This window comes from Taudactylus pleione, unplaced genomic scaffold, assembly GCF_031769625.1.
Source record: "Taudactylus pleione unplaced genomic scaffold, aTauple2 ptg000136l, whole genome shotgun sequence".
Lineage (NCBI taxonomy): Eukaryota > Metazoa > Chordata > Amphibia > Anura > Myobatrachidae > Taudactylus > Taudactylus pleione.
Genome location: NW_028284538.1, coordinates 3,014,940 through 3,037,553, shown reverse-complemented (window position 1 = coordinate 3,037,553; position 22,614 = coordinate 3,014,940). Strand labels below are relative to the sequence as shown.

Below are 22,614 nucleotides of genomic sequence, written 5' to 3'. Positions count from 1 at the left end.
TTGAGAACGCTTTTCTGGAGAATTTAATCCTCGGGCATTGACGGAGGAGATTAAAATTTTAGTAGGCAGGGACATTATGGATGGCAAAGAAATAATGGCATTCAAAGACCCAAGGGAAAAAAAAGAAAAAACAAAGAAAAAAAAAAGAAAACAACATTGAAAAACAGACATTAACAAGATATGCAAGATAAACAATACTGAAAAACCCGCGACTGAAACCACGGAACAACAATTATGGTCCGAAGTCTCAGTAGTAATATACATTAAGCGGGTGAGGGGGCACAGGGGATTGGTGTCAACTTCAACCTCAAAGGTTAGCAAGGTATAAAACTCTAGATATAAACATCAAGACATATTAAAGTTTAGTGAACATTACATTATGGGAAAATATAACACTGTCAATATTAAATATAAATTAGCTCTCTATAGTGAACATTATCCTAGAAAAGGGAAATGGAAATACACAATCAGGTAACTTCTGCTGCGGAATGATCTGGGGAAAACCTGTTTCGACGTTGAGGATTCCTGACCGTCTGCCAAGAGGAAGGCCGTGATTCAGTTGAGGGCAAGTCCCATTGAGCTAATGGTTCTTTCCAATCAGGAGTTTCAATTTTCGGAAGGCCCAGAGCAGAACAAAAGGATAATAGGTCAGAGGGGTTATAGAGAGTGTGCGATTTGCCCGAGAGAGTCACCTGCAGGTGGAAGGGGAATCCCCATCTGTACTTTAATTGGCGTTTGCGCAACTCATCAGTCAGTGGGCGTAGAGCTCGGCGCTGTTGCAGAGTGTGCCACGATAAGTCCTGAAAGATGTGAATAACATCGCCATTAAAATCCACACCATCTAGTTGCCTGACTTTCCGCATTATTTCCTCTTTTTGGGCAAAGTAGTGTAATCGGCAGATTACATCTCTCGGGCGGTCGGATGAGGAGCCACGCGGCCGCAAAGCTCGATGTACTCGGTCAAATTGTAGCTTGTCGTTTGGGTTATTGCCGAGAATTTCATTGAAAATCTTTGTTAAAGCATCGATTAAGTTCGAGGGGAGGACATCCTCAGGCAAGCCCCTGACGCGTATGTTATTTCTTCGGCCACGATTGTCCAAGTCTTCCATTCTGGTTTTAAGCGAGAGTAGTTCCCTTGATTGTTGGGCAACTATTGTTGTCAACTTAGACAAAGAGGAATCTGTGTGTTCTTGACTATCTTCTAGGGACGTAAGGCGGTCCGACAGTAAAGAAAGATCTTGCTTAACAGACGCCAATTCCTGACGAAGAGTATTTTGGATGTCTGACTTTTTTCGGTAATGTCTTGACGTATGTCAGAAGTTCTTGTATGTCATTGTTGGACTTCGCAGAGGATTGCATTGCTGGGGTCTCCATTGACATAGGGCTAGGAGGATTTGATGGATCTGGTGAAGATGCTATTGAGTCAGAGATAGAGTCTTGTTTAGCAGGAGTTGGCAAGAGAAATGGACGTAGGTTAGATTGAGATGGTTCTGTTCTAGGATGAGGAGTCTCTTTCTTGTGAGCAGATTTCCCGGTTTTGCCCATGGCATATAGGTAGCTGAAAATGTAGGTTAATGATAGGCAGTAAACGTTCGTTTAAATGTTACGATGTCATATGAAAAGTTGAGGCAGTCGATCACCAACCCCCAGAGGCCAGGGGATTATTATATAGCCATTATGGATGTATAACGCCTTGTTTCATGGTAGTATGTTAGAGACAGTCATTGTGGTTAAGAGCCCTTTTTACATAAATATCGCTCAAAAGTGTTGTCGACAAAGGTGAAAAATATAAATCTACTGCCAAGTGCTGTTATGGCATGCAATAAAAGCTATGACCACCGGGGGGAGCACCAGTATCACTGGATCAGAGAACACTGTAATGGAGAATAATTACTGAGTCCAGCACAAGTTAAACAGGATAACGGACACCACAGAGGGTTATACAGAGAAAGAAGGCCCAGTCATCTCTTCAGAATGTTCCTTAAGGCAGACGACTCCCTGGAGACAACAACCCACACTTATAGTGAGTATGGACTGGGAGGGGTGTTATAGGTTTCAGTTGGGGCTGGAGGCTGTGTACATGTAGCCAGGGGGACACATCCGTGCGGCCTGCAGGGCTTTGCAAGACCCCCTTAAATGGTCACCAAGGAGGGCGGTGGGGCAGAGCCCAGTGTTAAAGCCTCTTCAAAGGGGAAAGAGCTGTGGGCTGATGTGTCACTTCACGGGGCCCAGCAGGAGCCAGCGGCGGCGGCAGCCGCGATTAAAATAGCGCTCCTTAAAGCGGTGTCCAGGGGGCTTATAAGACGGAGTGGGAGAGGCACTCACCGGAGGATCCCCACGGAGGAAGGTAGCGGCACACCCCGGAAGATAGCTGGGGTCAGGAGCGGCAACATTAGCGGAGGCACAACCCGCGGACCACGGAGGCTCCAAACTCGAGGCCGCGGCTTCAGGGGGAGAAGTAGGCCTCAATCGAGCAGGGGGCTCAAATCGCTCCAATAGTCCGGGCTATGGAGCCAGGGTGGTGTGGGCTCCCACAGGTGTCTGAGCAGCGATGTGTCAAGTGGGTAAGACGCAGGCTCTTCTCTATAAAGGACAGGTAAGGCAGGAGCTGTATAAAGCCACGTCTGTCCACTCTGCCAGTTAGGCCACGCCCACTGGGCAAAATCTTTTATTGAGTAGTCACAATGCTGCTCTGTTAAGATCCCGGGCAGGTGGGTGGGGTTCAGTGATTGGTGATGAGACTGGGGAGGTAGGTGGACCCTTTTAGGGGGCTCCTTCCCGTGCGGTTCAGTGACCTTGCACGTCACCCCTGCTGGACCTATGGTCGACAGTCTAGGAAGTCTCGGGGGGTGGGGGGATTTGCAGAGTGGGTTGGAACACCTGTGCGGCGTCCCGCGTGTTGGTGTGAGTCTTGGCAGAACTTACCTACCGGTAGGTTTTTTGTTGTGGTGATGTAGGTCGACGTTGCGGCCGTTGCAGATTGGTTGGAAGCTGCAGGTTTGTTGGTGAGCTGGATCAGCGTGTTGCTGGTGTGCTGCAAGTGCACGGCTGTTCTGATTGGTCTGCGGAGGTCAGCGACCGTAGTATGCAGCCGAAATTGGCTCTTGGTCGTGCCGCTGGTGGTGCGGAGCCAGAGGTGTGGCCCAAACATACCCACCCATTGCAGTCAGCTCCCAGTATGGCCGTCCACGACCTGGCACTGCGGACCTTGACCAAAGTAAGTAAATTAAACTCATTGTCTGTAAGATTTACCCAGAATCCACTGCCGTGTCAACCCAAATATAAACATTTTTCTCTTTTGAATAAAGAGGTTGATGTCCATGTGGTTATAGTATATATGGTTACGTCAGAAACATTATAGTCACCTATTGTCTGAATCACAACAGCTTGAAAGCAAATAACTACTTGTCCGGTGGTGTCGCATCAGAAGCCACCACGTCAAGCTGGGATTTCCCTGATACGTTCGCATCTGATGCGACAGTGTCAGCCCACCGTCGGATGCTGGAAGGTAATCCTCTCGCAGTCACCGAGCTAATCTTACCCTGCCGGGCCCCTCTACCCTGGGTACAAAGGGTTAGGATCACCCACCCATGGACATGGAAAGATAATCTTCAACCTTCCTGCAGGCCAAGCTTAAGGGGCTCATGGCAGCTGGCACTTTCAATTGTGTAAAGCAATTTTCCAAAAATGTTCCAGAATTCACTCTGGTTTTAATCGCTATGATTTACGTAACTTGGTAATAAAAAAAAATGTCAATTTGGGAACATTTTTGGAAAAAATATCAGTTGGGTGGTTAATTTTCAGAGTTTTTGCAAACCAGCGGCCAAACTCCTACTTCATAGTAGAAAATGGGCTACAGGAGATGTCGGCTAGAATGTTCAGAGGTCTGTGGTGCATTTAAGTGAAAGGCCTTCTCCATTACCCTGATCACACGCAAGAATTTGGCTTAAAAAATTATGACCGGTATCTTGTATGTTTTAAGAGAAAAAATATCATGAAATCTAGACATTGGTTCCAACAAAAGGCACCTGGTGCAAGAGCCCGTCTACTGGGCAAAGGGGACAGGTGCATCAGACCAGACATGCAGAGCTGCCATGCGGAGCGCTACCAGCACCTTTATTTTACATATTCCGGTTGGATTAAGCAATGCCTTAATGTACAGACATCAGTGGCGTAACTAGGGTATTTGAAGCCAAGGGAAAGATGAAAAATGGAGCACCCCTCCCCCCCACCCACTATGTGCATGTGGGACGTGGCCACTGAAAAATGTTTGTAAACATGACACACAACTGTTTCTCGTCACTCTGGGAACATGTAGAGCCCCTCATGGAATGCCCACTATAGTAGTACCCCTTTTGCAATGTCCTCAGTAGCAGTGCCCCCTATTGCAGTGCCCCGTACACATAAAACACAGTCACACATTATACTTAGCCAAATCCTCGCTACTGCGCCCGTCGCCGTCATAGCTTGGCACTATGGGAGAGACGTCATGACGTCTTTCCCTTCACCCACTGCGGGAGCCAGAGTCTGTCTGACTTTCACTGGCTGCTAAAACACACTGACGCCGGGTAGTACACTCACTGTCACTGAGTGTACTACCCGGTAGCGGTGTGTTTGTTTTACTATGTACGGTCCGCACTAAACACTGACCTGGCCGGCGGTGCTTCAAAGGGCCCCAGGGCACGTGCCCTGCCTGGCACCCCCCCCCCTCCCTTACACCACTGACATACATATGTGTCTGCTTTTGTTTATGGAACTTCCTTATTCCCTCCTTTTATATTTTAGGCTCCAGGTTTCCTCAAAGTTTATGCCAGTCTCCAGTCTTATAATTGGTGAGTGGAATTAGGGAGCAGAGGAGATAAGGTAAGAGGCCATGTTTCCTCCAGTTATTTTCATGCTTTTTTTTTGTCTTTCTTTCAGGGATTGATCTGGTACCTATTAAGCCAATTCCCAATGTTGTGACTATACAAGAGGATATAACCAGTGACTCCTGCAAACAGGTGATCAAATGTGCATTTTTGCAAGACACTTCCTACTTTCTTAACAGTAGCTTTGGTCTGTTTTATTATTATTATATTCCATGTCTAATCCACCACAGTGCTATGCAGTACCAGGCGGTGGGGAAATAATACGTGGCCATACTAGGTAGACCGAATAAATGCAGACATGAAAGCTGTCTGGTGTGAAAGCAGCATGTTTGCAGTTATACTGCCGACACTGTTAAAATGCTCTAATTAGCATTTTACTTGGGCCGACATTGTGATGTCGGGATTATAAGAACATTGTTGATGATGATCTTGGTGACATTATGACTGCGTACCATTCTGGTAGCTTACATGAGGGTAATACAGGGTGGGGAGTTTTGGCAGTGGTGAGGGTACACCAGTGTAGACCATATAGGTAGGAGCAGGGTGAGGCCTAAGAGCGATTAACGTGTGTAGGCTGCGGGAGAGTCTGATCAGGCATGGTAAGGAATTCCATAAGTGGGTAGCAGCACAGGAGAAGCCTGATAGGTGGGAGTGATGGCTGCTTACCAGCGGCAGGGTGAAGGTCGGATAGAGATATAAAATGGATTCAAGGACAGTATTTATTTAGTGATGAGATCTGTGTAGGAGGAGGTAGTGCTGGTAAGGGATGGTGAGTAAGTAATTTGTATTGTGTTTTGAAGGAGACCGTAGCCAATGTAGGGGTTTGCAGATGTGGAGTGGCAAGAGAAGAAGCTAAGTCTTGGCACAGATTTAAGATACATTGGTGTGTAAGGTGAAAGGGGTGCCAGATAAGGATTGCTGTGGATGGTGGTGATGATGTGAGAATGAGGAAGGAAAGAGGGCGTATTCTGGCAATATTTATAAGGTGGAGGTGACAAGACTGGGAAAGAGACTGGTTGTGAGGAATAAAGCAGAGGGCGGAGTCAGGTGTGACACTAAAGCATTAGGGTTGGAAGACAGAGGAAATTATGGTGTTAGTGATGATGAGGGGGATTTAAGAGGAGTTGGTGACTTAGGGTGGAGGGCAGAAGATAAGATCTGTTCTGGACATTTTGAACTTTAGGTTCAACCATATGCAGAAGAAGCTGATAGTACATATATAAAAAAAAATATAGTTTAAACCACACTGATAAGGTCTTGGATAACCGCACTCTGCTACCTTGTGTAACTTGTGGCAAATAGGAAGTGTGTTCTTACTTGGGTCCCTACCCTTTCGTGTAGCACTGGGACTTTATCTTTCAGAATTGTGTTTTTTGTTCATGGTGTTCTTCTAAAACAGTTCATTGCTTGTTACATTCTTATTGTACGCCGTGCTCCGTGATATCCATATTACGGGGCATCTACCTTTCCTTTCTCTTGCCCACTTTCTCTCCTTTTGGGTAGTTTTTGCTGCATCTAGTCCTCTTGAGTGCTTCTGCAGTGCAGTATGGCTACTGGTGGCTCCCAGCTTAAGGTAACTGAGGTTGGATCGTGTCAGAAAGGCCCAGATTTGGTTTATGGGGGAGTGGCAGGTGCCATTTCTCCTTCATCCACTAGGGGACACTGGAGCCTCAGTACAGTGGGGTATATAAGTGGGCTAACCGGGAGCTGGCACCTTTTAATAAAAAACTTGAATGGTGGCTAGCTCCTCCCCCTCTATATAGTCTAAACTGTGCCCTAGGGGAGCTGGAAAGTAAGGAGAAGAAGACAGAGAAGCCACAACAAGTCGTGACATTGTATCATTGATGTAACCACAAGATTAACCTGAATTAACCTTGCGGCTACGTTGCGGTTCCCAGCATAGACTTCAATGGTGAATTCTCACCATAGAAGTCTATGGGAGACACAGGCTGACCGCATTCAGCCAATCAGGGAGCTGCTCCAACGGAGATGCTCCCTGATTGGCTGGCGGCCTCTTCAATGAAGGGGCACACGTGTGCCCTGTTCATTTACGCGGAGCAAAGATTGGAATCTTGCGTGGTTTTTTTTTGTTTTTTTTTTAACCCCTGGATTGCCTACTTGGACAAGAGGACGCGATCTACGCATAGGAGAGGTGAGTATGGATTTTTTTTTCAGGTACCCCTTTGGATTACTTCGGATACTACGTGAGTATGTGTGAGTGTGCATGTATGTTTTATTAAAATTTTACATTCACGGTGTCTGTTTTTTTATTTACCTATTTCTTTAGTTGTGGAACTACAAGTGCCAGTGGGCCCGTAATGCCCCGCATGCTGGTATTTGTGGTTCTCCAAATACCAGCATGCGGGGGAGGCTTGCTGGTACTTGTGGTTCTAAAACTAAAGACAATATTGAAACTTTGCTTTTACACAAATCACTAACACTAACCCGGCACCCACCGCCCTAGGGTGCTGGGGATAGCCCCGGGCTATCAGTCTAGGCCTGGGGTGCCGTGGAGAGGGGTATTCCTTTATTGGGGGGGGGGGGTACCCAACTCCTCAGGGATCCCCTGCCTGGACTGAATAGCGGTCAGGGATAATGCTTTGGCCGGGGAAACCGGTGAAAGGTTTTCCTTGGCTGTGGCATTATCCCCCCGCTAGACAGAGTTCGGTGCTGGTTTTGGAATTTTCAGGGGACCCCTGCTCGTTTTATCTCCTGATTTTCTGGAACCAGCTCAACAAAGCCCTGTGCTGGTACTTTATATACAGGGGCCCCCTACGCATTTTGGCCCCTGTATTTTTAGAACCAGAACAGGCTTTATAAAGCCCGGGGCTGGTTATGCTTTTGGGGAGGGGGTGCACGTCATTTTTTTTATTTTATTTTTTTCTACTTCAGGGTCCATAGGGTATCCACAAGATACCTTGGGGTATAGGTGTGACGTCAGTCGCTGGGCACCATAGAGTTAAGCTTTTCAGCCTCCCAGGATGCACTAGGGTCCCCCTCCTATACCCCGCCCCCGAGCCAAGGCACCTCAGTTTAGTTTGGTGCCCGGCCGGAGTGGGGGCTAGAAGAGCCCCTGAAGCTTTCTTCAGTGCAGCTGTGGCTGCACATCTGGATGTACAGCATGGACAGTCAGTCCTGACGGCCATGCTGTCTTCCCTACACCCCCGCCGGTACCAGAACGCCGGTACCGATCCGGGGATGCTGGTGAGCATCTGGGGTCACAGCTAGCGGTGACCCCAGATGTTCCGGACCATGGCCGGATCCAAGGGGGACAAAGGTAAGCAGCGGGGGCCCGCGGTGGGTCCCCGCTGGTCACATGGTCCTAAGTCCCCAGGCAGGGGGCTCCCTGGGGACTGGCTGCAGCGTGGAGCCAGGCGACCAACCTGCGCTTTCCACTACCCCCTGGGACAGCGGACCGCAGCAGAGCGGTAGCGCTGCGGCGTCCCAGGGGTTAAATGCATGCCAGGGGAGCGCGCCTTCCCTGTCTCACAGCCGGCGCCTCCCCCGCTGCACACAGCCCTCTCTGCACGCTGCCGACTGGTCCTGTGGCAGCGCTCCTCCCCCAGGCCAGCCTCCTCTCTGCTCCTCGGCGGCCATCTTCTCCAGAACGCATGGTGAACGCTGCTGGAAGCGCTGGACGGAAGCATCGTGGTCTGGGTCCCCCCGCATACCTCTCCTCCGCTGTGGTCAGGTCTGTGTATGCAGCGCTGTATCCTACCAGGCCCTGTGTCTGCGTAGTTGAGTGATCAGCGCTGTTAGTGCAGGAATTGATTTTCTTTGCATTGTATGTGACTGTGCTAGCGCTGCTGCCTGTAACTTTTCTCTAAACTGTCAGCTTTATTACTGTCCCTGTTCTTTCTGCTAAGCCCGTGCGGTGCGGTGCTGCAGGGTGGTCTCTCGCCTATTTAAGTTATAATTGGTGAGAGAGGTCACATACGTGGTGCCATCATGTCCGAAAGTGATTTTCCCCTCCGGCTACAGTGTACTACTTGTAAAGTACTGTTAGCGGAGGGAGAGGGTAGTGCGGAGGGCCTTTGCCGGCAGTGTTTGTCCATGGCGCGGCCTCTTACGGTTACAGCACCGGTACAGGAGCCGCCCTGGGCTTGTTTCGCTCAGGCGCTTACAGCCTTAGTGGGCCAGTTAACTCCGCAGCCCGCGTTTACACTGATGGGTTTATCCCAGCAGTCAGTGGTGTCGTCACCCATGCAGGGTTTTCCACGACAATTGGTGGTACCCCACAGTCTCCCTATTTCCCCGCTCCCGGTTTCTCAGGAGCCAGCGTGGGTTAACTCCCTGACGAGTTCTGTACAGCACTTGTCGGATGTGTTGCAAGGGGAGTCTGTGATGCGGCCGCATAAACGGCCGGTGGCGTCTCTGTCGGCTCCTTATGAGGATGACGAGGGGACGTCTGATGATGGGGAGATTCTGGATCCTTACGATCAGGAACCTCTCCATACTAAGGACGCTGATGCTAAGTCCAAAGTATATATTCCTGGACTTATTCGGGCGGTCCGCACAGCCTTGGTGATTGAGGACGAAGTTCCCCCAGTGGCTAAATCTAAGTATGCCTTTTTCAAAGATGTGAAGGGCGATGCCACAGTCTTTCCTCTTTCGGGTCAGTTGGTGGACCATTTAGAGGAAGCGTGGAAACAGCCTGGCAAAAGATACCAGCCGCAGAGACGCCTGGCGGTGGCTTATCCGTTCGCAGATAATTATTTTGCAAAGTGGGAATCCCCTCCACAGGTGGATTCTCAAGTGACCCGTCTTGTCCGTAGTGCCACATTGCCGATGCCATCTATGTCCTCCCTTAAGGATGCTACGGACCGCAAGGTGGAGATCTGCCTGAAGTCCGCTTATTCCCTTGCGGGGGGGGCAGCACGGCCGGCTATGGCCATTTGCTGGGTTGCCAGAGCAATGGAGCGCTGGGCGGATTCATTAGAGGCTTCTTTTGATTCCGACTGTCCGGCCGAACAGGCGGAGTTGATTGGTAATCTCCGTGATTCGGCCACTTATATCAACGAGGCGGCCCTAGACATTAGTACTCTGGTGTCTAGAATTTCTTCAGCAGCGGTGGCTGCTCGTCGCACCTTGTGGCTGCGATCCTGGAAGGCGGACGCAGATTCCAAAAAGGGTCTGGAGGCGTTGCCGTTTACCGGAGAAGTTCTCTTCGGTCCGGATCTGGATAAGATTGTGGCCACGCTGGCGGCAGCCAAACCGGCTTGTCTCCCGTCGGCCGCTGCTCCTTCTGGTTCTGGACCATCGTTCTTTCGGTCATCTAGGGCCTAGGGCAGGCCCAAACCACAGTCGATTCCTCGACAGGCTGGCCCTAAGAAATCGGCCAAGCCCCGGAACCAGGCATGGAGTACCAGACGTCCGGCCCCCAAGCCAGATGACAAGCCTGCGGCCTGACGGTCCGGGCCTCCCTTTGGGGGATCCCAGGGTGGGAGGTCGCCTGCTGCAGTTCGCCCAGTGTTGGTCGGCCACTACGACAGACACTTGGGTTCTGGAGGTGGTTTCCCACGGATACGCCCTCTCCTTCCGGCACAGACCCCCGGCTCGATTCTTCACCACGGGTCTACCATCAGACCGGAACAAGGCTACGGAGCTGCGGAAGGTATTGCACACTACGCTCCAGGCTGGAGTTATAGTGCCTGTTCCATTCCCCCAGAGGGGCCAGGGTTTCTATTCAAATCTATTTTTGGTACAGAAACCCAATGGGTCGTATCGTCCGATTCTCAACCTCAAAGCACTCAACAAGTCTTTGCGGGTTCCGAAGTTTCGTATGGAGACCCTACGGTCCATCATTCTGGCGCTGGAACCTGGGGACTACATGGTGTCATTGGACATACAGGACGCTTACCTGCATGTCCCTATTCTTTTGCGCCATCAACAGTTCCTCAGGTTTGCAATCCGCAGCGAACACTTCCAGTTTCGGGCGTTACCTTTTGGCCTGGCGACAGCACCACGTGTTTTCACCAAGGTGATGGCGGTCATGGCGGCTTCTCTGCGGCTGCAAGGAGTCCGCATGTTGCCGTACTTGGACGACCTGTTATTGGTGGTAGGATCTCCAGAGCTCCTGTTACGACACTTGGACCTGACCATTGCACTGCTGCAACGGCACGGCTGGCTAATCAACTGGCAGAAGTCCACTCTAATCCCGTCTCGGAGGATTCTGCATCTTGGAGCCTTATTGGACTCGGGACAGCAAAGGATCTTCGTGACGGAGGACAAGATCTCTGCTTTACAGTCAAGGGTGCGCAGTTGTCTGCACAGCCGCCGGGTGTCCCTACACTCGGCGATGAGGTTACTGGGCTCCATGGAGTCGGTGTTCGACATGGTGGAATATGCCCAGTTTCACTCCAGACCTCTGCAGCACCTGATCCTGTCCAAGTGGAACGGGCTGCCTCAGTCTCTGAAGTCCCAGACCATTGTGCTCACCCCGGAGGTTCGCCTGTCCCTTGCGTGGTGGTTACAGACGACCCACCTTAACAAGGGACGTCCGTTCTTGGTTCCAAATTGGGTCCTGTTGACAACGGACGCCAGTCTTCGGGGCTGGGGAGCAGTTTCGGGTCCACACTTGTTCCAGGGCAGGTGGACGCCGACAGAAGCGGAGCTTCCAATAAATATCTTGGAACTCCGTGCAGTCTTCGATGCTCTCCAGCAGGCACATCGGTTTCTCAAGGGTCACCCGTTGCAGGTCCAGTCGGACAACGCTACCACCGTGGCCTACATAAACAGGCAAGGAGGAACTCGCAGTCGGGCGGCTCTCGCAGAGGTCTCTCGGATCCTGGTTTGGGCGGAGCGCAATCTTCCGGCCATATCAGCGGTCTTCATCCCGGGAGTGCTAAATTGGGAGGCGGACTTTCTAAGTCGCCAGGACGTTCATCCGGGGGAATGGTCCCTGCACCCGGACGTTTTTCAACTGCTGGTGGACAGGTGGGGTCTTCCAGAGATCGACAACATGGCGTCCCGGCACAACAACAAGTTGCCGGTGTACGGGTCTCGCACAAGAGACGAAGGGGCGTCTCTGGTGGATGCTCTGTCCGTCCGGTGGACGTTCCGGTTCGCATACCTGTTCCCTCCGGTCTCCCTTCTTCCACGGGTAATCCGGAAATTCAAACAGGAAGGAGGGACGCTCCTGTTGATAGCTCCCGCGTGGCCCAGACGGCACTGGTTCTCAGACCTTCAGGGTCTGTCCGTGGACAGTCCTCTGCGGTTGCCGCTACGACCGGACCTTCTGTCTCAAGGTCCTTGTCTTCACCCGGACCTGACTCAGCTGTCTTTGACGGCGTGGCTGTTGAGACGGCCATGCTGAGGTCCCGGGGGTTTTCCAGCTCTGTGGTGCGTACCATGTTGCGAGCTCGGAAACCGTCTTCCGCGAGGATATACCATCGCGTGTGGCATACGTTCTTCCGGTGGTGTCGACCAAGAGGTTGTGCACCGCGGGAGTTTCGTCTGTCTCGGATTCTCGCCTTCCTGCAAGCGGGACTAGATCATGGGCTTCGCCTTGCTTCTTTGAAGGTACAGGTTTCGGCCCTATCTGTCTGGTTTCACCGTAGGATTGCTACAATCCCGGATGTGCGCACCTTTATGCAAGGTGTTCTCCGCATTCAGCCGCCCTTTGTTCCACCTGTTGCGCCTTGGGATTTGGCTGTGGTCCTGAGGGCTCTCCAAGGACCGCCGTTTAAACCACTGGGCTCAGTGGATCTTAAATGGCTAACAGCTAAGACTGCTTTCCTTCTGGCTATTGCTTCGGCCAGACGAGTTTCTGAGTTAGGGGCTCTTTCTTGTAGACCCCCTTTCTTGGTTTTTCATGGGAACAGGGCAGTGCTCCGCACTCGGCCCGAGTTTCTTCCCAAAGTTGTTTCCCAGTTTCATGTTAACGAGGAAATCGTTGTTCCGGCCTTTTAACTCACCGGGTCTTTCCGTGGGTGAGGCCTCTTTGGATGTTGTGCGGGCCTTAAGGACTTATGTTGACCGCACTTCTTCGTTTAGGAAGTCGGACGCTTTGTTTGTCCTCTATGGCTTCCGTAAAAAGGGTTGGCCTGCTTCAAAGCAAACTTTGGCAGCCTGGATCCGTATGGCTATTTCTGAAGCTTATCTTCATGAAGGCCTACCGGTTCCTCCTTCTCTGAAGGCTCATTCCACTAGGTCTGTGGGTCCTTCGTGGGCAGCTCGACGTGGTGCCTCGGCAGTTCAGATCTGCAAGGCTGCTACGTGGTCCTCTGTCCATACCTTTGTGAGGTATTACAGGTTTGACATCTTCGCCTCTCAGGATGCTTCCTTCGGGCGGCGGATTCTCCTTTCTGCACAGGAGCGTCCCCACCCTTAAAGGATACTGCTTTGGGACATCCCCAAGGTATCCTGTGGATACACTATGGACCCTGAAGTAGAAAATATGAGATATGGTAAGAACTTACCCTTGTTATCTCTATTTCTACGAAGTCCATAGGGTTCCACAGGACTCCCGCCCTGTCGCACCTGTACTGCAGATGGGCTTTGCTCTGGTCACCGGTTTTCTGTCTCCCTCTGGTGAGAATGTGATTCTTGTATGTGTCCAGATCTTTTTTCTCTCTCTTCCTTCTCCTCCTCCGGCCTATGGCTTGATAACTAACTGAGGTGCCTTGGCTCGGGGGCGGGGTATAGGAGGGGGACCCTAGTGCATCCTGGGAGGCTGAAAAGCTTAACTCTATGGTGCCCAGCGACTGACGTCACACCTATCCCCCAAGGTATCCTGTGGAGCCCTATGGACTTCGTAGAAATAGAGATAACAAGGGTAAGTTCTTACCATATCTCATATTTTTACATTTACAACCTTTTACATAAGTACACAAGAAACATGCACGTATCTCATGGATATGTGGACGTTTCTATGTTAATCTGACCTGCTCAGGATATACTCGCTATCCTGAAGCAGGTCTAATATTTGGGGACTTTTGGTAATCTTTTTTTTTGCGAGTCTAAAAGAGACACTCTATTACATTGGGCGAGTTGATTGTTTTCAAAGTGAAAACATCTGGATGCGAGTTTGAGAATGGGGAATTTTAGTAACTCTGAAAAATGCGAGTTTTAGTGAACTGACACCCTATTACATTGGAGAGTTGTGAAAAATTGCAAGTTTACCACCAAACTCGCAATTTACCAAAACTGACACCCTATTACATTTGGCTCTTTGAGTCTATCTTACCCCCTATTTTCATTAATCGGACGGGTGTCATATATACTCTATGTAATATGAAATATTGTATCTGCTGGTATCTTATAGACATAGTGGCAAAGCGGGGACTGGCAAGAGCTAGACTCCAGTCATCTTCTGCCAATACCCCAACGTAATTTTCCCATTGTCGTTTTATGGACATTAAGTCAGACTTATGATGCTTGTTCAATAAATTAGTAGAGATCACAGATATTAATCGACCAGTACTAATGGATTGTAATAGGAGATTCCTGTATATTCAAAGGAGCTTCAGAGAATTTGGCATTAATAGCACGTCTGAGCTGGAGATATCGGAAGAATTGGGTACATCAAACTCTAGTTGCAATTGGCGAAAGGACTTTAGAGCCCCCTCCTGAAATATCTGTCCCAGAGACACTACATCCCACTGACCCCATGCTTCTCTGACCTGGGGGCTATTGGCATGAGCTAGCGGAGTATCTGGATCTATGCCTTCCGCCTGCAGTATACGTGAGACAAGTCTCCAAATAGTGATGGCTTGCTTAATTAAGGGCATATTAACTATATGTATTATAACTTAAAAGTACAAGCAATGGCGATAAACCTGTCTTGGATTGAGCCAGTATAAGGGCAGGTAAGAATTCAGCTGTTTTATCATTTACCCATTCCCATATATGCGATAATTGTGCGACATAATAATATAATTTGAAAAGGGGTAGCGCCAGGCCACCACAATCACGAGGTCTGGTTAAAGTGTCCAACTTAATCCTAACTCTTTTGTTAACCCAGAGTAGTGAGGACAATAGACCATCAATCTGTTTGAAAAATTTCTGAGGGATATATACCGGGGAATGAGTCAAGGGGTAAAGGATTTTAGGTTGGAGAACCATTTTGACTAAATTTACTGTGCCCGTTAAAGTTAGTGATAATTTACCCCAGACCGGGGCACGGGACTTGAGATATTCAGTCTGTGGCTGTACATTCAGTGATATATACTTTTGAGGTGCATTAGAGAGCCAGATTCCCAAGTATTTAAACAAATCCACCCACTTTAGGGGAAGGTTTATGATCGGATCTTTGGGGCGGGACCCCCCTGAATGGAAGAATACAGGATTTGTCCCAATTAATTAATAATCCTGAGTATTTCCCAAATAAATCAAATATTTCAAGGGTCTTAGGCATAGAGATCTCATATTGTGAGATAAGTAGTATGTCGTCCGCATAAAGTTCAATTTTACCTATCCTTGAACCTAGCTGAAACCCATAAATATTTGATTGAGCTCTAATCATACAGGCCAGCGGTTCAATAGCCATAGCGAATAAAATGGGTGACAGGGAATATCCCTACCTTGTTCCCCTATGAAGTGAAAATGAAGTAGACACAAAACCGTTCATGGACACCCTCGCCACAGGATCCGTATATAAGTTCTATCCACTTAATGTATCCCGGGCCAATACCAAAGCGTTCCATGGTTTCCCAAAGAAACAGCCACCCTCTTTGGTTTTCATAAGAGGGGTTGGCCTGCCAACAAACAAACTTTGGCCCGTCGGCTTCGTTCTGTTATTTGTGAGGCTTATGCACAGGAGGGTTTATCTGTGCCAGCCTCGGTTAAGGCTCATTCCACTCGTTCTGTGGGTCCCTCTTGGGCTGCTAGACGTGGCGCCTCTGCTGTTCAGCTATGTAAGGCGGCCACTTGGTCTTCCACTCAGACATTTTTGAGGTTCTATGCATTTGACACCTTTGCCTCTCAGGATGCATCCTTCGGTCGCCGGATTCTCCTTTCCGCACAGGAGCGTCCCCGCCCTTAGTTGAACTGCTTTGGGACATCCCCAAAGTCAAAACAAGAGATATGGTAAGAACTTACCTTTGTTATCTCTGTTTCTACGAAGATCATAGGGTCCACAGGGTGCCCGCCCTGACGCACCAGGCTTCATATGGGCTATGTGACTGGTCACCGGTTTTCCGTCTCCCATTTCTGTGAGTATGGTTTCTTGTGTGTTCCAGTCTTCCTTCTCCCTGTTTAGTCTCCTCCTCCAGCCTTGGCTGCTTATCAACTGAGGCGCCTGTGGCTCGGGGGCGGGGTATAGAGGGGGATGGACCCAGTGCATCCTGGGAGCTAAAGCTTTAACTGCGTGGTGCCCGTGGATCCAGATCCAGCTATACCCCAAGGTCAACTCTATGGACCCTATGGACTTCGTAGAAACAGAGTTAACAAAGGTAAGTTCTTACCATATCTCTTGTTTTTTTGGGTCGCTGGTAAAAAAGAGAGGAACCCCCTTACTGGGTTACCATGGTGGCTCTTGCAGATCGTCACCATAGAGGCCATCTGTCCCGATTAGGCATTCCTCTTGGTCCAAAGTCCATCGACAAGCAGCCAGCACAGTAAACCCTGTGTGGTGGAGGCCTGTCTTTCGTTTTCGGACTCAGTGGATGGCGTCTCTACCCCAACGTTACTTCACCACACCTCTTCCAAGAGACAAGGTCTGATGCATGGCCTTGCAAGAAGTCATTCTGTCATCACTGCAGTCAGGAGTCATAGTCCCAGTCTGGAAGCCCCAGGAAGGATTCAGTTTTTGCTCCAGTGCTCATTTCCATTTACAGGCACTTCCATTTGGTCTAGTGATGACTTCATGGCAGTGATGGCTGCACTTTTGTAGTTGAAAGAGATGACTGTTATCCCGTAGCTTAACGACCTGCTTATTAAAGCAAAGTCGGCAGCACTTCTCCACGCTCCTCTCCAATTGATGATCGAGACTCTGGAGGGACATGGCTAGGTAGGTTATTGCTCCAAGTTTCACTTTGTACTGGTGCAGCATCTCAAGTTCCTGGGTTTCTTCTTATGCATCACATTGTTCCGGGCTTTCTTGCCCAAGGACAAGATTTTGTCCATCTTGCGTCCGGTGTCGGCATCCTTGGCTTGCACTTGAGTGTCAATTCTCCAGTGCATGCAGGTGTTGGAAAGAATGGTCTCTTGCTTCGAGGCAGTCCCATTTGCACTTTTTCAGATGTAGCTGCTGACACGTTTGTAACGGGCTGAGACTCGACCAGGAAGCCAGTTCTTCCGGCTGTCTATGGTGACTCTCCGTTCTCTTCTCTTGTGGTTGAACAGACACCACATCTGCCATGACAGGATCATCAGAAGATTCCAGTCTCTGAGGTTGGGGAACGGTGACATTGTATATTTGTCCACGGGGACTTTGGTACTGAGACAAAGCTCTTCTTCCAATAAATATCCTCAAGCTACGTGCTGTGCTGTAGGCTCTTCTCCAGGCTCAGCCGTTCATTCGGGGGTAGACCTACTCGTATCCAATCCAACAATGCCAAAGTTGTGGTGTACATAAAGTATCAAGGGGGCCCTCAAAACTCATTGGTGATGTTACAACCAAGATCTCTAGCTGGGTAGAGAGGTATGTTCAGGAAATATTGGCAGTTTTTATCTGAGGCATGGAAAACTGAGAAACCAGTTATCTCAGACAACATCCCGCTCATTCTGGGGAGTGGTCCCTAACCCCAAAGGTGTTCGGTCAGGATCTTTATTATTAACATTGATGACTTGCTTAATATAGTTAGTGGCACCACTTAATGTGTTCTATACCAATCGTGCATGACATTGTTTTTCTTTCTGTGTTCATATCCTTGTTTTACCTTTATAGGCACTGAAGAAGCAGCTTCAGACATGGAAGGCAGATGTCGTACTGAATGATGGAGCACCAAATGTGGGTGCCAACTGGGCACACGATGCATTCTCACAAGGTTGTGTTCAAGTTTATTAAAAACAATTGTTCTCTTCAACCTATGGAACTTATTTCAAGTAACTTTCTGAAACAGTCCATATTCTTATTTCTTCTTCACTTGTCCATAGGGGACACGGGGACTACGCGGGGCGTATAGCCTATAGAATCTTTCTATGCACGCCCTTTGAAGATAAATTCTATATTGTGGTGCATCTCCCTTTTCATCTTTCCTGTTCTAGCTTTCTTTTGGGTACTCTACATCTTGTGTCTTATCCTGACCGTCTTTATATTTCAGTGAGCCTGTCTCTTATGGCACTCCGGCTGGCCTGCGACTGTCTCTCAAGAGGAGGCTGGTTCATTACAAAGATTTTCCGCTCCGCTGATTATCAGTCTCTACTTTGGATCCTGAAGAACTTCTTTAAGAAAGTGAGCTCCACAAAGCCCCAGGCGTCTCGTAGTGAGAGCGCTGAGATCTTCGTCGTGTGTCAGGGTGAGTGGAGAATAGAGGAACAGTTCAGTGTATTGTCACCTAGAGTTAAATAGTAGTATGGTTTAATGAGAGGCAAGATGTCACTGACGTGAGGACGTATTAATTCATTTTAAAACCTGTTCTTTCGTTAAAACAAATAACCTATGTTGTGGGGGAAGAAACTTAATATTCAAATGGAATTAAGAGACGAAAAAAAGCAGTCACACCCCAAACCCATAAGAAAGTAACCATTTACAGCATCACTTACAGAGAGCACATGCTCATCTGAGGATGGAAAAAAGCCTTTGTGGCTTTAAGACCCACTGGACTTGCACAGGGGCCTATTATTCACATAGAGGTGTCAATAACATAGCTAAAATGTGACCTTTTTTTTTTTTTTTTTTAATTTTCTTTAGGATATTTGGCTCCTGATAAAATAGACAGTCGGTTCTTTGACCCTAAATTTGCCTTCAAGAATGTGGAAAGCCCTGTGCAAACAGTCTCGCAGCTAATATCTCATAAGAAGCCCAAGGTTGGTTACTCGCTGTATCGCTTTCTCTCATGTGCCTCGCAGGCATTCCAATTCTCTGGATTTAGATTAAGGGATAAAATCTGGATTTGGATTAAGGGATGTTTTCCCAGTGGTTACCTACACTATATCTTCTCCCTGCTACCAGTCTCTCCCCTCCTGTCCTCCATTTCCCCCTCCTTTCTTCCCTGCTATCCATCTCTCCTCTCCTGTCCTCCCTGCTCTCCTTCTCTCCCCTCCCGTCCCTATATCCCCATCTTTCTACTCTGCTATCCATCTCTGTCCTCCATATCCCCTTCCTGTCCTCCCTACTATCCATCTTTCCCCTCTTCTGTCCTCCATATCCCTCTCTTTCTACTTCAGGGTCCATAGGGTATCCACAGGATACCTTGGGGTATAGGTGTGACGTCAGTCGCAGGGCACCAAAGAGTTAAGCTTTCAGCCTCCCAGGATGCACTAGGTCCCCCTCCTATACCCCGCCCCCGGGCCAAGGCACCTCAGTTTAGTTTGGTGCCCGGCCGGAGTCGGGTGCACCTGTTGGAGTGGGGGCTAGAAGAGCCCCTGAAGCTTATTCTTCATGCAGCTGTGGCTGCACAACTGGATGAACAGCATGGACAGTCAGTCCTGACGTCCATGCTGTCTTCCCTACACCCCGCCGGTACCAGAACGCCGGTACTGATCCGGGGATGCTGGTGGGCGTCTGGGGTCACAGCTAGCGGTGACCCCAGATGCTCCGGACCATGGCCGGATTCAAGGGGGACAGAGGTAAGCAGCGGGGTCCCGCGGTGGGTCCCCGCTGATCACATGGTCCTAAGTCCCCAGGCAGGGGGCTCCCTGGGGACTGGCTGCAGCGTGGAGCCAGGCGACCAACCTGCGCTTCCACTACCCCCTGGGACAGCGGACCGCAGCAGAGCGGTAGCGCTGCGGCGTCCCAGGGGTTAAATGCATGCCAGGGGAGCGCGCCTTCCCTGTCTCACAGCCGGCGCCTCCCCCGCTGCACACAGCCCTCTCTGCATGCTGCCGACTGGTCCTGTGGCAGCGCTCCTCCCCCAGGCCAGCCTCCTCTCTGCTCCTCGGCGGCCATCTTCTCCAGAACGCATGGTGAACGCTGCTGGAAGCGCTGGACGGAAGCATCGTGGTCTGGGTCCCCCCGCATACCTCTCCTCCGCTGTGGTCAGGTCTGTGTATGCAGCGCTGTGTCCTACCAGGCCCTGTGTCTGTGTAGTTGAGTGATCAGCGCTGTTAGTGCAGGAATTGTTATTTTTCTGCATTGTATGTGACTGTGCTAGCGCTGCTGCCTGTAATCTTTTCTTCTCTAAACTGTCAGCTTTATTACTGTCCCTGTTCTTTCTGCTAAAGCCCTTGCGGTGAGGTGCTGCAGGGTGGTCTCTCGCCTATTTAATACTTAATTGGTGAGAGAGGTCACATACGTGGTGCCATCATGTCTGAAAGTGATTTTCCCCTCCGGCTACAGTGTACCACGTGCAAAGTACCGTTGGCGGAGGGGGAGGGTAGCGCGGAGGGCCTTTGCCGGCAGTGTTTGTCCATGGCGCGGCCTATTACGGTTACAGCACCGGTACAGGAGCCGCCCTGGGCTTGTTTCGCTCAGGCGTTAACAGCTTTAGTGGGCCAGTTAGCTCCGCAGCCCGCGTTTACTCCGATGGGTTTGTCCCAGCAGTCTGTGGTGTCGTCACCCATGCAGGGGTTCCCACGACAATTGGTGGTACCCCACAGTCTCCCTATTTCAGGAGCCAGCGTGGGTTAACTCCCTGACGAGTTCTGTACAGCACTTGTCGGATGTGTTGCAAGGGGAGTCTGTGATACGGTCTCATAAAAGGCCGGTGGCGTCTCTGTCCGCTCCTTATGAGGATGACGAAGGGACGTCTGATGATGGGGAGATTCTAGATCCTTACGATCAGGAACCTCTCCATACTAAGGACGCTGATGCTAAGTCCAAAGTATATATTCCTGGACTTATTCGGGCGGTCCGCACAGCCTTGGTGATTGAGGACGAAGTTCCCCCAGCGGCTAAATCTAAGTATGCCTTTTTCAAAGATGTGAAGGGCGATGCCACAGTCTTTCCTCTTTCGGGTCAGTTGGTGGACCATTTAGAGGAGGCGTGGAAACAACCTGGCAAAAGATACCAGCCGCAGAGACGCCTGGCGGTGGCTTATCCGTTCGCGGATAATTATTTTGCTAAGTGGGAATCCCCTCCACAGGTGGATTCTCACGTGACCCGTCTTGTCCGTAGTGCCACATTGCCGATGCCATCCATGTCCTCCCTTAAGGATGCTACGGACCGCAAGGTAGAAATCTGCCTGAAGTCCGCTTATTCCCTTGCAGGGGGGGCAGCACGGCCGGCTATGGCCATTTGCTGGGTTGCCAGAGCGATGGAGCGCTGGGCGGATTCATTAGAGGCTTCTTTTGAATCCGACTGTCCGGCCGATCAGGCGGAGTTGATTGGCAATCTCCGTGATTCGGCCACCTACATCAACGAGGCGGCTCTAGACATTAGTACTCTGGTGTCTAGAATTTCTTCAGCAGCGGTAGCTGCTCGTCGCACCTTGTGGCTGCGATCCTGGAAGGCGGACGCAGATTCCAAGAAAGGTCTGGAAGCGTTGCCGTTTACCGGAGAAGTTCTCTTCGGTCCGGATCTGGATAAGATTGTGGCCACGCTGGCGGCAGCCAAATCTGCCTGTCTCCCGTCGGCCGCTGCTCCTTCTGGTTCGGGACCATCGTCCTTTCGGTCATCTAGGGCCCAGGGCAGGCCCAAACCACAGTCGTTTCCTCGACAGGCTGGCCCTAAGAAATCGGTCAAGCCCCGGAAGCAGGCATGGAGTACCAGACGTCCGGCCCCCAAGCCAGATGACAAGCCTGCGGCCTGACGGTCCGGGCCTCCCTTTGGGGGATCCCAGGGTGGGAGGCCGCCTGCTACAGTTCGCCCAGTGTTGGTCGACCACTACGACAGACACTTGGGTTCTGGAGGTGGTTTCCCACGGATACGCCCTCTCCTTCCGGCACAGACCCCCGGCTCGCTTCTTCACCACGGGTCTCCCATCAGACCGGAACAAGGCTACGGAGCTGCGGAAGGTATTGCACACTATGCTCCAGGCTGGAGTTATAGTGGCGGTTCCATTCTCCCAGAGGGGCCAGGGTTTCTATTCAAATCTATTTTTGGTACAGAAACCCAATGGGTCATATCGTCCGATTCTCAACCTCAAAGCACTCAACAAGTCTTTGCGGGTCCCGAAGTTTTGGATGGAGACCCTACGGTCCATCATTCTGGCGCTGGAACCTGGGGACTACTTGGTGTCATTGGACATACAGGACGCTTACCTGCATGTCCCTATTCTTTGGCGCCATCAACAGTTCCTCAGGTTAGCAATCAGTAGCGACCACTTCCAGTTTCGGGCGTTACCTTTTGGCCTGGCAACAGCACCACGTGTTTTCACCAAGGTGATGGCGGTCATGGCGGCTTCTCTGCGGCTGCAGGGAGTCCGCCTGTTGCCGTATTTGGACGACCTGTTATTGGTGGCAGGATCTCCAGAGCTCCTGTTACGCCACTTGGACCTGACCATTGCACTGCTGCAACGGCACGGCTGGCTAATCAACTGGCAGAAGTCCACTCTAATCCCGTCTCGGAGGATTCTGCATCTTGGAGCCTTATTGGACTCGGGACAGCAAAGGATCTTCGTGACGGAGGACAAGATCTCTGCTTTACAGTCAAGGGTGCGCAGTTGTCTGCACAGCCGCCGGGTGTCCTTACACTCGGCGATGAGGTTACTGGGCTCCATGGTGTCGGTGTTCGACATGGTGGAATACGCCCAGTTTCACTCCA

General features: G+C 50.3%; 1 protein-coding gene across 3 annotated transcripts in view; it reads left to right on the top strand.

Moving 5' to 3' along the window:
- Window positions 1-22,614, top strand: part of FTSJ3 (FtsJ RNA 2'-O-methyltransferase 3) — a 73,428-nt gene that overhangs the window by 17,692 nt on the left and 33,122 nt on the right. For all 3 annotated transcript variants that reach the window (XM_088473502.1, XM_088473500.1, XM_088473501.1), the window contains exons 4-8: window positions 4,786-4,832; window positions 4,921-5,000; window positions 17,698-17,797; window positions 18,074-18,268; window positions 18,664-18,779. In XM_088473502.1, coding sequence (XP_088329628.1) covers window positions 4,786-4,832; window positions 4,921-5,000; window positions 17,698-17,797; window positions 18,074-18,268; window positions 18,664-18,779 — 538 coding nt within the window. The remainder of the gene's footprint in view (window positions 1-4,785; window positions 4,833-4,920; window positions 5,001-17,697; window positions 17,798-18,073; window positions 18,269-18,663; window positions 18,780-22,614) is intronic.